At 46.2% G+C, this 11,878-nt stretch overlaps 9 protein-coding genes across 9 annotated transcripts; 5 read left to right on the top strand and 4 right to left on the bottom strand.

The window, feature by feature from the left end:
- CYBJADRAFT_167060 (uncharacterized protein) lies at positions 1 to 619 on the bottom strand. The gene is made up of 4 exons (XM_020214746.1): positions 558 to 619; positions 456 to 490; positions 323 to 394; positions 1 to 233 (listed from the first exon to the last, which is right to left on the bottom strand). The coding sequence occupies exons 1-4, from the start codon at positions 606 to 608 to the stop codon at positions 5 to 7; spliced, it is 387 nt and encodes a 128-aa protein (XP_020071425.1). The 5' UTR covers positions 609 to 619; the 3' UTR covers positions 1 to 4.
- Positions 620 to 810: 191 nt separating this feature from the next.
- Positions 811 to 1,720, top strand: MRPL13 (mitochondrial 54S ribosomal protein mL50 MRPL13). Its single transcript, XM_020214747.1, has one exon. The coding sequence runs from the start codon at positions 917 to 919 to the stop codon at positions 1,598 to 1,600; it is 684 nt and encodes a 227-aa protein (XP_020071426.1). The 5' UTR covers positions 811 to 916; the 3' UTR covers positions 1,601 to 1,720.
- Positions 1,718 to 3,109, bottom strand: CYBJADRAFT_193793 (clathrin adaptor, mu subunit; the record flags this gene model as incomplete). The annotated part of the gene is made up of 1 exon (XM_020217493.1): positions 1,718 to 3,109. The coding sequence occupies one exon, from the start codon at positions 3,107 to 3,109 to the stop codon at positions 1,718 to 1,720; it is 1,392 nt and encodes a 463-aa protein (XP_020071427.1).
- On the top strand, positions 3,091 to 5,880 carry EXO84 (exocyst subunit EXO84). Its single transcript, XM_020214748.1, has one exon. The coding sequence runs from the start codon at positions 3,468 to 3,470 to the stop codon at positions 5,478 to 5,480; it is 2,013 nt and encodes a 670-aa protein (XP_020071428.1). The 5' UTR covers positions 3,091 to 3,467; the 3' UTR covers positions 5,481 to 5,880.
- Positions 5,621 to 7,057, bottom strand: CYBJADRAFT_172368 (uncharacterized protein; the record flags this gene model as incomplete). The annotated part of the gene is made up of 1 exon (XM_020216326.1): positions 5,621 to 7,057. One exon carries the CDS (start codon positions 7,055 to 7,057, stop codon positions 5,621 to 5,623), a length of 1,437 nt encoding a protein of 478 aa, XP_020071429.1.
- A 1,211-nt stretch (positions 7,058 to 8,268) lies between these two features.
- Positions 8,269 to 9,287, top strand: OPI1 (transcriptional regulator OPI1). The gene is given in 2 exon segments (XM_020214749.1): positions 8,269 to 9,136; positions 9,155 to 9,287. The coding sequence occupies 2 exon segments, from the start codon at positions 8,314 to 8,316 to the stop codon at positions 9,211 to 9,213; spliced, it is 882 nt and encodes a 293-aa protein (XP_020071430.1). The 5' UTR covers positions 8,269 to 8,313; the 3' UTR covers positions 9,214 to 9,287.
- Positions 9,288 to 9,301: 14 nt separating this feature from the next.
- Positions 9,302 to 10,070, bottom strand: VPS24 (ESCRT-III subunit protein VPS24; the record flags this gene model as incomplete). The annotated part of the gene is made up of 2 exons (XM_020216327.1): positions 9,302 to 9,925; positions 10,023 to 10,070. The coding sequence occupies 2 exons, from the start codon at positions 10,068 to 10,070 to the stop codon at positions 9,302 to 9,304; spliced, it is 672 nt and encodes a 223-aa protein (XP_020071431.1).
- Positions 10,071 to 10,132: 62 nt separating this feature from the next.
- On the top strand, positions 10,133 to 10,756 carry CYBJADRAFT_73075 (uncharacterized protein). The gene is made up of 2 exons (XM_020217903.1): positions 10,133 to 10,484; positions 10,546 to 10,756. Exons 1-2 carry the CDS (start codon positions 10,289 to 10,291, stop codon positions 10,650 to 10,652), a joined length of 303 nt encoding a protein of 100 aa, XP_020071432.1. The 5' UTR covers positions 10,133 to 10,288; the 3' UTR covers positions 10,653 to 10,756.
- Positions 10,757 to 10,843: 87 nt separating this feature from the next.
- On the top strand, positions 10,844 to 11,866 carry CYBJADRAFT_184040 (uncharacterized protein; the record flags this gene model as incomplete). Its single annotated transcript, XM_020217104.1, has 2 exons — positions 10,844 to 11,793; positions 11,852 to 11,866. The coding sequence occupies exons 1-2, from the start codon at positions 10,861 to 10,863 to the stop codon at positions 11,864 to 11,866; spliced, it is 948 nt and encodes a 315-aa protein (XP_020071433.1). The 5' UTR covers positions 10,844 to 10,860.
- Positions 11,867 to 11,878: the final 12 nt, after the last annotated feature.

Below are 11,878 nucleotides of genomic sequence, written 5' to 3' on the forward strand. Positions count from 1 at the left end.
ACGCTCAACTGTTAAAATTGGCAATTAATGGGCCCACAGGATCAACAGTTGTGTCCTCCTTAACAATTTTGAACAATTCCTGATGTAATTCCGACAAAGCGGCCTTTTCCTCTGGTGAAATGTACTCATTGGTTATGAGCTTTGCCTGTGATGTCCTTCCCTCGTCCTCGGCCGGTGGATCCTTCATGCTCGATTCTAGTGGGTTAAAGAAGTTCTGTATATCTATGAGATGACTTGGAATGAAACACACGCAATGTCAGTAACTCGCTCCTATATATAGCGTGAGAACAGGTCACTGGTGCAGACCAAATGGGATACTCACTCGTTGGTGTCGTTAACAATCTCATTCAACTGTTCTTCCCTTTCCTTTAGCCTCCTGTCCTTATCATAGTCGCTGGCAGATTTATTAGTACGGTGCTCAGTCCCGAGGCTTTGTCTCTTCAAATCACACTTACTGGCCGTCGTTTATCAGTGGAGTGGTCTCATTGATCTTGATTGGTTTGGTTTGTCAGTAAACTCCTTCACACGGGAAGAAAAACAGGTTACCAATGACGTACAGATTGGTCATCATCATCAATACCCCTTAAGCACGATAAGCAGACACCCATAGAGCTTTTGTTCTTTTGACTAATCCTCTCTTCCCTGAGGGGTTGGCTTGTTAACGGTGAATTTATGCTTCAGCTTCCTCACATAGGAAGAAAAACCCACACACCAACACCAAAGCACAGGATTTTACCAATGCCACTGTTAAAAGTACATTATTTCTCTTTCGGGAAGTCAACGATTTTCTGGGAAACTTCACCGTCTCGGGCACTTTTTTTTTTCAGTGGTTCTTGTCCACTCAAAACAGAAAGAACGAGTGAGGGCAGAACAACAACAGACGTGCACTTAAGCTGTATCTGACCAGGAGAACAGTATGCTTACAAGAACCACAGTTAGACGTCTTCACACGTCACGCGTCAGCTATGGGTTCATGGACTGGTTCAAGATGAAGAAGGCCGAGGAGAGAAAGCCAAAGCCAAAAGCTGAAGATATCAACACTGTCATGGCGAAAGCTGAAGAAGGTGAAGTTACAGTGACCAAGATGGACAAGATTGAATTCATTGGTAAGAAGAGTAAGAAGCCACAGGATACACGTCCATTGGCTGAGAGATTGAATGGATTCCATATCAAGCATTGGATTGCAAAGGAGAAGGTTACAGATGAGGCTCAATTTGCAAAGTTGATCATTGATGAATACAACAAGCTGGTTCCAAACAACGTGGCCTCTGTAAAAGATGTTAACTTGGCCAACTTGAACTTACGATTCCAAGTAACTAAACAAGTTCAGGCTAAGTCTGGTTATCTGATCCCGGATCTGGTGTTGACGAGGGCATCGAATGGCCAAGTGTTGCTTGACCATTTTGACAAGTTGATGAACGGCACCCAGAGCAAATATCATCTAACCCTAGATGACATTCCAGTCACAAGTGAAAACGTATACATCCAACCATCAGTGACGAGCAGAGAAAGAAAGACCAAGTTCAAGAAGTTGCTGAAAGAGGCTAAAAAGGCACAAGATGAGAAGACTGAACAACTTATCCAAGGTGTGAGGGCATGAAATATCAAGTTCATTCCATCCGTACATGAGAACACGCAAATGGAGAGAGAGAAAGAACTAACCACTGTACATATATATATCCATCTATTCTTTGCTTGTAAATTTTTGTTTTGATCTTCACAATCTATACACATAGTCAGCGTTCAAAGTTTTATATCTAACCCATGGAAATGAAGTATACTCTAAAACATCGTCTGTGATACTGAGGTATTCCACTTTTAAAGAACTGAATGTCAAATCTGGAAGCTCAAATGCCATTGTTATCTCTTTGTTGTTCGTTTCCCGTTCATTTTCTTCATCGACAATCTCCTTGATCTTGTCGAATCTTGGATGAGTGATCTTTGGTGGTGGATCCATACCCAAGTTGACGACTTTCGTGTTATCATCTGGTCTCTTCAGATCAAACTGCGACATCATTGTATACGTCCGTTCACCACCAACGCTCTGTAGATTCCAGACAATACAGTCATCGTCGAATTTGTACGCAACCTTCCCCAGTTTGCACCTAAACTTTGGCATGGAGCCAAAATCTATGTCATAGTGTTGTAGATCAATGGGGATCTTGATACACAGGTATGTCAATTGTGCTCTCAGCTTGAAGTTCGTCCTTATCGTGATCTTGGTGAACAATTTACCGGTCTTTTCAATGAATTCGTTCTCTATGATCTCAACAATGGGTGATGTCTTGATGGTCAGTGAATAATGGCACAGTTGGAACTCACCATCCGGTGGTGTGAACGATATGATCCTGTCACTCGAGAACTTTGGAAGCTCAACGCACTGATGGAACTGTAGTTTCTTGAAAAAGGCAGAATTCTCCGTGTCGATCAGCTTGTTGAGCCCCAACTTCAACACGGGCATTCCTGAGAGATAGCACTTAACGTCGATGCTACCGTGTATCTCGTGCCGTATAACACGTGAGTTTGCATCCACGTAGAGAGAGATCTTCTCGACAACGTCAACAAAGAGCTCGTTCTTCTTATAGAAGATACCTCTAGGCCTCCAGCTGATCGAAGTTGTCGTTGTCTTCAAGATACTCGAATTGACCTGCTGGTCATCGTCATCTGCGGGCTTTGGAGCCTCTTCCTCGTTCTGCTGGACCTCCAACTTGATCACGTCCCTCAGAATGGGTATGTCTGTCAGCTGCGGTATGCCGTAGTCCATGATCTCGTCCAACAGCTCGTATATCAAGTTGAAGTTATCGGTGATGAGATCCCTGTTCAGATCCTTGGTCTTGAAGTAGCTCTTGAGGATCTCGTCAAACTTGTAGAGAAAGCTGAAGAGCATCATCGCATTCGTATTGTCGTGATGTACTATTGCAAGCAGGATCAGATCGTTATTGGTGATGTAGGCGTAGCGGAACTCGCCAACGGTGACAACCGGCGCATCGTTCTGTTCCTTAGCGCTACAGAACGCCCTCACAACAGTCTCGACATCCACCAGCGTCCCAGTGTAGCTTCTACTGATCAAACAGCTCGCGGTTCTATCGAGAATCGCAATTGCATCCATTTAGTCACTCTGTCTGCCTCTGTCTCTCCGTTCACGCGGAATTGCCACTCCTCAATGCCTCCGTCCTGCTCTTCGTCCTGGCTGGCTCTCCTATACCTCACAGCTAGCGTGCCTAGTCCCGTGTGAGTGTGAGCGTGGGCTCCTCAACTGTGCTCCCGTGGCTTCTACGTGCTGTGTTTGTTTTTCCTCGCTCCGTGGGTGCCAGTAGTGTGATGAGAGCGGTGAGGCCCCGAGAATCAGGGAAAAGTAAACAGCGGCACAGCATCAAGAACAACAACAAGGGTGAAACATCACGGCGGTAAAGGCAAAGATACACGGCGGCAGGGTAGAAAGGCACGGAACACAGCGCGGTAGAACGATGTCGAACCCATACGCTGTGCTCAAGGAGACGGCGCAGCTGCCGACGATTGATAAGAAGAACCAGGAGAAGATGGGCAAGTCGATGCAGAGAAGGATCTCCATCCACTACACGGATGACTCCACCATCAGAGGCCTGACGGGCCAGGCGCCGGCGTTACCTAACATTGACCTGGAGCAGTACGGTGGGTCCTCGCAGCCGGGAGCTGGGGTGTCTACTGCGCCCATGGCGAAGGGTGGGTCCCTTGATAGTGCTGGGCGTAAGGATTCAGGGATGAAGACAGGTGTCCATAGAGACATCATGAACTTGCGTGACCCGCAAGTGCTGAAGATGTTGAGTGACCCACAGTTCAACGCCGAGCAGTTCATCAGCGCAAGGTTGGCAGATGCCACAGCGTCCGATATTGAGAAGTTCAACACGCAGTTGCGGTCTCTGAACATCAACGTTCAGAACGACGTCAAGGCGACGGCGTTGCAGACGTTTGAGAAGCTGGGCGAGGTTTCTGATAACTTGGAGACCACGTCTACAGAGGTGAAGCACTTGCGTAACAGCATCAACGATCTAATGGATATCACTGTCCAGATGAAGGAGTCTGCAGAACACACCGTTCAGCTGGAGATGGATCTACAGAACGAACTGACCAAGACCAACTCAAAGAGAAAGAAAAGAGCCAGGGATAGAAGCAGTATCCTCGTGTTGGAGAAGATGTGGGCCTCGGAGATGAACTCGCTATTCAGACACGTTGAAGGTGCTCAGAAGTACATCTCTGCGATTCCAGGACGGCACATTATAGCTGAAAGTGGTCGTTGGCAAGAGCTCAACGCTGCGACTTTCAAGACGCTTCAACCAGCCCATATCTTTTTGCTAAATGACTTGATATTGATCGCCACCAGAAAGCGCAAGGTTCAGAAACAACCTTTGGATGATAAACAGCAGCTTTTGGTTGCTTCACAATGCTGGCCGTTGAGAGAGGCCCATCTGACAGAACTCAAGTTGCAGAACTCCAGTAAGGACACATATGCCATCAACATCAAGTATAACTCGTTGAGTTACGTTTATCAAACCGATCGTTTGGACCACTACACGAAGGTGCTGGAAGGTTACAAGAAGGCTAGGAATGAGCTTCGTGACATTTCTGAGGCTGAGAATATGAAGCAGAAACAGCTGAGAGACTCCATGAACCTGTTAGCTTTGTCTGACACTGGTAACGGTACACATCCGACTAGAAATAGTTTATCGAGAAACTCGCAAATAATGTTGCAAGATCTCAGTACAAGAATGCACAGTAGATCAAGAAGTTTGGATAACTCGAATGTGCTTCGTATGCTCAAGTCCTTGGATGGCAGAGTCGATGACGTCGATGTCCAGATCTTCCACGAAGATTATCAAGGCTCAGTGACCGCGTTGGATGACATTATTATCGAACTCGAAGCTCTGAGTACGTCGTGTACACAGGATGAAAAAGTCTTGTACAACGTCATTGAGTTGAAAGTATGTGCTAAAAAGGACAAGATCTTGAAGATGTTGATTAAAGGTTTGCGTCTGCTGTTCTTGTCCTTCTCTCGTATCGAGAAGTTGATTAAGGCTTTACTCGCTTTGAAACAGACTCAATTGGCGGAGACTCTGTTCTTAAACAACAGGTCTTCCTTCATCGAACTGCTTTTAGATAGAGTTCCTTTTGAAAAGAACATCAACGGGGAGCCAAAGACACAGGATTACATCGTCTCCCTTTCGATTGTGAAGTTCCAGTCCATCAAGACCACCATTGAACAGTACAAGAAGCTGTTTGCAAATGATTATCAGTCCCAGAGTTACCTGGTTTCCTGGGGTGTCGAGGAGTCAGAGAAACACATTGTGCTTTTGAAGAGGATCATCCAGAATGTGAAAATCACTGAAACTCAACTACGTGATGCGATAGTCTCCATCCACGGACAAGTTGAATCTTTGAAAGAGGAAGGTTTGGACGTTGAATACTTGCTAGATGAGTTCTACAAGACCATCGACACTGTGTGATGGTGTATCAGAATTAGAATATTGTATTTTACCCATGTTATATAATAGAGCAGAGAAACAAAATTAACAATGAACATAACAGAAGTCTCTGTGCGCGTATATGTACAAGATAACCTGTATCATCCTTGGAAACCATCATCTCATAACCCCAAGTCCTCTTCAAGTGCTTCAATGGCTTGCTGTCTCTTGTATATGAGTGTTCTCTCTTCTTCATATTTAAAAGCCCAATCTTCATACAGGCTTCTATTGACATCAAGGATTGCTAATCTGGTCTTTTCAAAGAGGTCTTGTTTGAAGCTCTCAACTTCTCTCAACCACTCTCTGGAGATCCTGTTGAACCCCATGAAGATGCCTAATGAGGCCAGCCCAACCATCGAATAGGTGGAGAAGTCATAGACTATGGAGCCAGGGATGGCCAATAGCACAAATGGTAATTGGAGTGTAAGAACGTTTAACATGATTATCTTTACAGCTCTGTTCTGTAGCTGAAGAAGATCCGTCTGTATAACGTTTCTCTTGAGAGTTGTCAGTTCGTTATGGTCGAGTGCCTCCAGTTTTGAACGGAAATGTGGCTTCTCCTCCAATTGGAAACTCGTGAAGGAGTCTATCTGTCCCTTTACGTAGCTATAGTTCTTCAGCGAATCAGTAAGGATTCCATCTTTCAACATTTCGGCAAAGATAGCCTGCACGTCGTCTGCTCTGTAGTACAATTTCCACCAGGGTAACTGTCTCGCCTCATATTCATTGACATGAGCCTTGAAGCTCGTCTGCAATTCATGGTGTGATTCTTCGTCCCATTGTGAGATGAATTTACGGATCTTTCCATCCCTTTGCGACAGTTCATCGACCGTCATTGAATGAACCGCATTCTGTTCGTCCAAGTTCTTTCTCACAGAGTTGTAGAGCTTTGAAATGACGGTGTACGGCTCAGATATAGCTGAAATCAGCTTGATGAACTCAGATATATGAGATTCTCCATACAGCTTAGTATAGATGGTAGCATTCTGCGGTGACTCGATTAGAAGGTCCACTGCGCTCTGCGAAATCTCGGAACACACCTCGTTCTGAGCCAGAGGTGGTGGATTCCCGAGATCATTGTTTGGAATATCAACGTATTGATACACTGGCCAGCTCTGCGTGTCTAAAGGCACGCCATTCTGGAAACTGATGTAGCAATGACAGCCGTCCTCTGCTGGACTCAAATGTTTCAACTCGACGAATTCCAAGTTCCTCTCACTTAGGAACGGAGAAGGAACGTTATAAACATTTCCTGATTGTTCAAAGGAATGGCTGAACTTCACAACGACATCGTCCTCGTGGGATCTCAACTGGAATTGTTCGTACCAGGACTGGTTTGATGCAAATGGGTCGGCCAATATGGAATTCAACAGAGAGCCTTTGGCGCCGAGAAGACCAATTCGGATGGGGGTATCCGGGAACTTCAGGCGTTCCGTGAGCAGTGCTATCTTAGAGTAGAGTCCATGCTTGTCGGCAAATAGGTCTCTTGCTCTTTCGAGGTTAATCACGGGGTCTCGAGGCTCATCATCAACAACAGTGTGCTGGGAGAAGTGTCTCATGTTGAGGCTTATGGTGGGGATTCTCGAGACCCGGGGCCAAGACGTACGAGCAATACATGAACACAAGGTTCTAGTGTATGACATACTGCCTGTTGGTGGGAAATTGCAGGGGATTGCGAGGGAGGGAACGGTGTGAACTGAAGAGGTGGTAAATGGTGATGGGAGTCTATGCCGATGTGATTGGTTAAATGGTGGTGTCGGGGTGAATGGGTGTCCGGGTTAGGAGGTGTCCGGGTGCAGCGCTTCGCGAACCCGGCTTGCTTTTTGCGCAATTTGTGAGTTTTTCCGTTGGAATTTTAGACTCTGCGCCAATTGCGCAGTCATTACCCTTTACAGTAGGTCTTTATGCCATATTACGCGATTTGGCGGAGACAATCACGAAAACTTCCCTTTTCGATCAAAATGCCATAAGCTTTTTCATGCGCATGTGACAAGAGGTGCGAGACATATGGCAAAGGGAAAAATTCATGAGCAAAACAGAGGGAAAACCCACTTAAATTGGAACATATGGCATAAAACATACCCCGTTTGCTTCATACACTGGCAATATTGTCTTCTGGAGAGTTGTTTCTATATTAATATTGGTTGATTTGGTTCAAATTCGTAACCGATTGTACTTCCATCACAAGACATAAAGACAGGCAGGTTGGTTTCCAGGTCGCAGAAGTTATTCCGAGAAGCTCTGGCAAGAGAACAACAACAACAACGTACACAGGAGCGCACGACCTTTGTATAGAGATACCACAGAGTTACAGAGCCGTAGAAGACTTCGGGTTGGTCGTATGTCGATGTCTAATACTGCAGAGATGGGTGTAACAGACTCATCACTCGATGTATCGGACCCTTTGTCGTGTCGGAAGCTCCCACACCAGGATAAAGTGGCTGCTTCCTCCCAGAATCTGTTATCATCACATGCCAATGAAGAGGAATCCTTGGCTGTACGAGATGAAAAGGAAGCTGAAGCGTTAGAGGCTCTAGGGCAACTGCAGAATAGTGGGCATAGTACACCGGCTGTACAGACACAGGAAGCTTTCGGTGAGAGGCACAGCGACGAAGATGGTGATGATGATGATGATGATGATGATGATGATGATGATGATGTCAGTGGAGGTAGCGACGATGAACAGTTCTACGACACAAGATCGACGATATCACACAGGCAGAGGCTATACAGAAAGATGAGAAACCATCCTATTGTGAACTCTGCCGTGAACGTTTACAAGTCCAACAAGCCTGCACTGAAGTACGGTGTCAACATGGTTGAAAAGGCCGCACAGCCAATGGTTACCATCATCGGTGAAACTAGGGAGGAATGGAGACGTAAGAGGAGATTGAGTAAAGCCAACGAGATGTTCCCCGACGAGGCAAAGGTTGACATACCACCATCGTCCTCGCTGCTACCTTCTACAAAAAGGCAGAAGCTGCCCTCGATATCTGAGGCACTATCACTGGGAAATAGAAACTTGAACGAGCTGAGCTTCCAGATGTCCATCGAGTCCAAAAAGAGGCTCCAGGCCTGTCTTCAGCTGTTGATGCTTGCAAACAAGCAACTGTCGACAAAAGTGGAACATCTACAGCATCTCTTGAAGGAACAGGAGCGCATCGTTGAACACCGACGTCGCTCTGAGACAGATGTCGTTAGAGACGAAGATGGTGACGTTTACCACGATGCCTCCGAGTCTATCAGCACAACCGATGAGATCAAGCATGAGATCATTGGCACAGTGAAGAAGATCGTTTCCTTCATCTCCAAGTACGGTGGTAACTCGCTTCCTGAACCAGCAAGAACAGACGTCCGTGAAGAGCTGCTCAAACTCCCCAACAGATGGGCTTCACAGCAGACAACTAATACGCTGATAAACTACAATACAAACGCAAAAGTGCTGGTCCTGGCCAACGACTCCTTGGACATGGTGAGATCCGTCATGTCTGTGTTCCATGATACTCTAAGCAGAGCAGACCATTGGATCAAACAAAAGCAGGCAAAGCAGTTAGCCAAGCAAGCCATGTGGAATAGTTCAATGAGGAGACGAGAAGCACAAGAACAGATAAAGGATATGGATCCCAATGTTGTTTCTGACGATACCGTTGTTTCTGACGATACCGTTGGCTCTAATAACACCACTCAGCCTCATAATACCGTTGAGAATGGCTGATCATGCCAACGCCCTCCTGCTGTTCTACTGTTTCCTGTAATGTGTTCATGACTGTTCTATCGAGATTTACATAACCCGTCTGTGTAGTTCAGTTCTGTAAAGCCTTTAGCCTTTCCCTCATCTCGTTCAGCACGTGGTCGTCCTCCTCCTCCAACTCTGGCTCCGCGTGTTGAGGTGCCGGCTCCTCCAGCTGTGTGTGTGGTAGGTTGTTGACCTTGTCAAACTTCTCTGTGGTGTACTGCGATACAATCTTGTTGATCTCCTCGTTGATCTCGTCCTCTTCCTCGATGTCTTCCACCTCGTCCATCGTGTCCAGCGTGTCGCCAACCATCTCGTTGATGATCCCGCTCTTCATCAACTCCTGCTCCAACTCTCTCATGGTCCCTGTCAACTGTGGCAGTCTCACGAGGCTGTTCACCTCGCGCATGATACTGGACGACTTCACCATGTTCTGCTGTAACTTCAACATGCCAAAGCTCTCATCGATCTGCATTCCAACGCTCTCCAACTGCGCCTTTGACTTGTACAGCCTCGACTGCTGTTTCTTTATCCCGTACAACTCGCGGGCGTACACCTTGACGCTCTTCATATCGTTCTTCTTAGCGCTTTGCTTGATCAACGTCTCCGTCTTCTTCTCGAGCGCATTGATCTCGCGGATGCTCTTCTCCAACTGACGGGCATTACGACGTGTGAGCTGCTTACACTTTCTATGCTGGAGAGTAGAGGGAGCACGGCCCCCCAGATGTGTTAGCATTGCTTGATAAACAAAGGACCAAAACAACAGTCCCTATAAATCGCACTGTCCATACCTGTTCCTTAGGGTCTGGTCCCCATATTGCCTTCTTGATGTAATCCATTTCCTGACGTGTCTTCACACTGTGAGCGGTGGTGAGTGGGTCAGGGCCTGTTGAAGTAAAAAGCCGGCACTGTCCAGAGGAACAAGTTTGATGGACAGCGGCCAAAATGCCGCTGTTGTAGTGTTGGGGGCCACAGCACCAGTGAGGTATACACACAGCACATCATCAACGCTTCGTCACTTGCAAACAACTACAGGGACACGAGGACACGAGCGGAGATGATGTCGGAGACGTATAAGCTGTTGGATTCTGCGCTGGAGTCGGCTCGTGGAGTGTACGAGCACGACACCGAGGTCACGGTGAAGCAGCTAGAGACGATTCGCCAGGTGAACACCGCAACAACGCTCAACTACATAAAGAAAGAGGAAGCACTCAAGAGGGTGACGAGGAAAGCAGACAGCATCGAGGCAAAGAGTATGTGACAATGCTAAGGTGTTCGTGCTCCTTGACTAATGTATACTAACAGAGTAAGCAGAAGAAGAGTTGAGGCAACTGGAGCAGCAGCTGTCGTCTGTGGAATCCCGTCTCTCTTCCATCGAACAGCTGGTTGATGAGCTAGAAGACCATACCAAGGACTGGTGAAGTGCTGTTTGTGTGGTTCTGAGAGTAGAGGATAAGGAACTGAAACAGTGATGTCTTCCTTTTCGGAACGCTTCCGAAAGTGGTGTTTACATCTCATTAGCCGCCGTGATGGTTGGTGTCAGCGGCTAATGTGTTATTGTTTCCTTGTTTACGTTCTCTTAGCTCACTTGTCTGTTACCGTTGATGGCTGTGGAATAAGCGGAACTGGATGCCTCGCAATTGGAAGATGAAGGTGCTGGATACGTTGTTGTGGTTGTTGTTGATGATGCTGTTGTCGGCGCGGTTATGCTGGTGTGATGATCTATCCGACTTTGTTGGTCTTGACGATGATTTTGCCATATTGGAGGCATGGGAAGACGTTACGGCGTACTTTGAACCGATGGCGTTGATCGAGAGCGTGCCCTTTGATGCTGAGAAGTACAATTCGTTGTCAGAAGAGGATATAGATGCGGAGTTGTGGGATTTGTACGGTAAATTGGAACAAGTGTACGATACATTGGTTGTGTTTGCCAAAGTGCTTGCGAGTTTAACCGCTGATGACTTGATGGAAATGGCTGAAAAGTTGGAGAACGATCAGGAGTTGTACGCAAGGCTTGTCAACGAACCAAGTCACAAGATCATGCGCAAGTTGTTCCACATACAAGGCGTTGACGATACAGCGTTTCTCGAAGAGCATGACCAGGAATTGATGGGAATTCCGAACGACCCCAGTTTCCAGCCAATGGAGCCTTTGGTCTACGACTATGACGACGATTATGACGATGACGATGATTCGATTTGGAGTCCAGATACTGATTACGAAATGATTGCAAAATTGGTGAAAGATGACCCTGACGACATGGATGCTGTGGAAAAGATGGGGGTGATCTTGCTTGCGAAAAAGATCATCAAGAAGATCAAGAGAATTATCAAGAAGGTTAAAAAGAAAGCAATGTTGATTATTAAGCTTATCAAGTTGAAAAAGCTTATCAAAAAGACAAGAGTCATTATTTGTATCAAGATCATGTTGTTAATAGAGAAGATCAAGAGAATGGTTAAATTGATAATCAAATTGATCAAGAAACTTATCGTGTGGGCCATTAAGGAGCTCCCCTTTGAAATCCTTTGGAAGATTAAAATCATCATCAAGTTACTCATAAAGGTCTTATTGGACATACTATGGGAAATTGAAATTATTGTCTTGGAAATCTTGGTTAAAGTTGCGATGCTCTTGAAAAAGATGAAAA

Source organism: Cyberlindnera jadinii (assembly GCF_001661405.1).
Source record: "Cyberlindnera jadinii NRRL Y-1542 unplaced genomic scaffold CYBJAscaffold_4, whole genome shotgun sequence".
Classification (NCBI taxonomy): Eukaryota; Fungi; Ascomycota; class Saccharomycetes; order Phaffomycetales; family Wickerhamomycetaceae; genus Williopsis; species Williopsis jadinii.

Bases quoted from the DNA above. Each gene is read 5' to 3' on its own strand.
- CYBJADRAFT_167060 (XM_020214746.1), bottom strand. From the start codon at position 608: ATGGGTGTCTGCTTATCGTGCTTAAGGGGTATTGATGATGATGACCAA. The intron at 491-557 runs GTACGTCATTGG...AAACCAATCAAG, and splicing joins TTGATGATGATGACCAATCT to ATCAATGAGACCACTCCACT. The intron at 395-455 runs GTAAGTGTGATT...TAAATCTGCCAG, and splicing joins CCACTGATAAACGACGGCCA to CGACTATGATAAGGACAGGA.
- MRPL13 (XM_020214747.1), top strand. From the start codon at position 917: ATGCTTACAAGAACCACAGTTAGACGTCTTCACACGTCACGCGTCAGC.
- EXO84 (XM_020214748.1), top strand. From the start codon at position 3,468: ATGTCGAACCCATACGCTGTGCTCAAGGAGACGGCGCAGCTGCCGACG.
- OPI1 (XM_020214749.1), top strand. From the start codon at position 8,314: ATGGTTGAAAAGGCCGCACAGCCAATGGTTACCATCATCGGTGAAACT.
- CYBJADRAFT_73075 (XM_020217903.1), top strand. From the start codon at position 10,289: ATGATGTCGGAGACGTATAAGCTGTTGGATTCTGCGCTGGAGTCGGCT. The intron at 10,485-10,545 runs GTATGTGACAAT...CAGAGTAAGCAG, and splicing joins AGACAGCATCGAGGCAAAGA to AAGAAGAGTTGAGGCAACTG.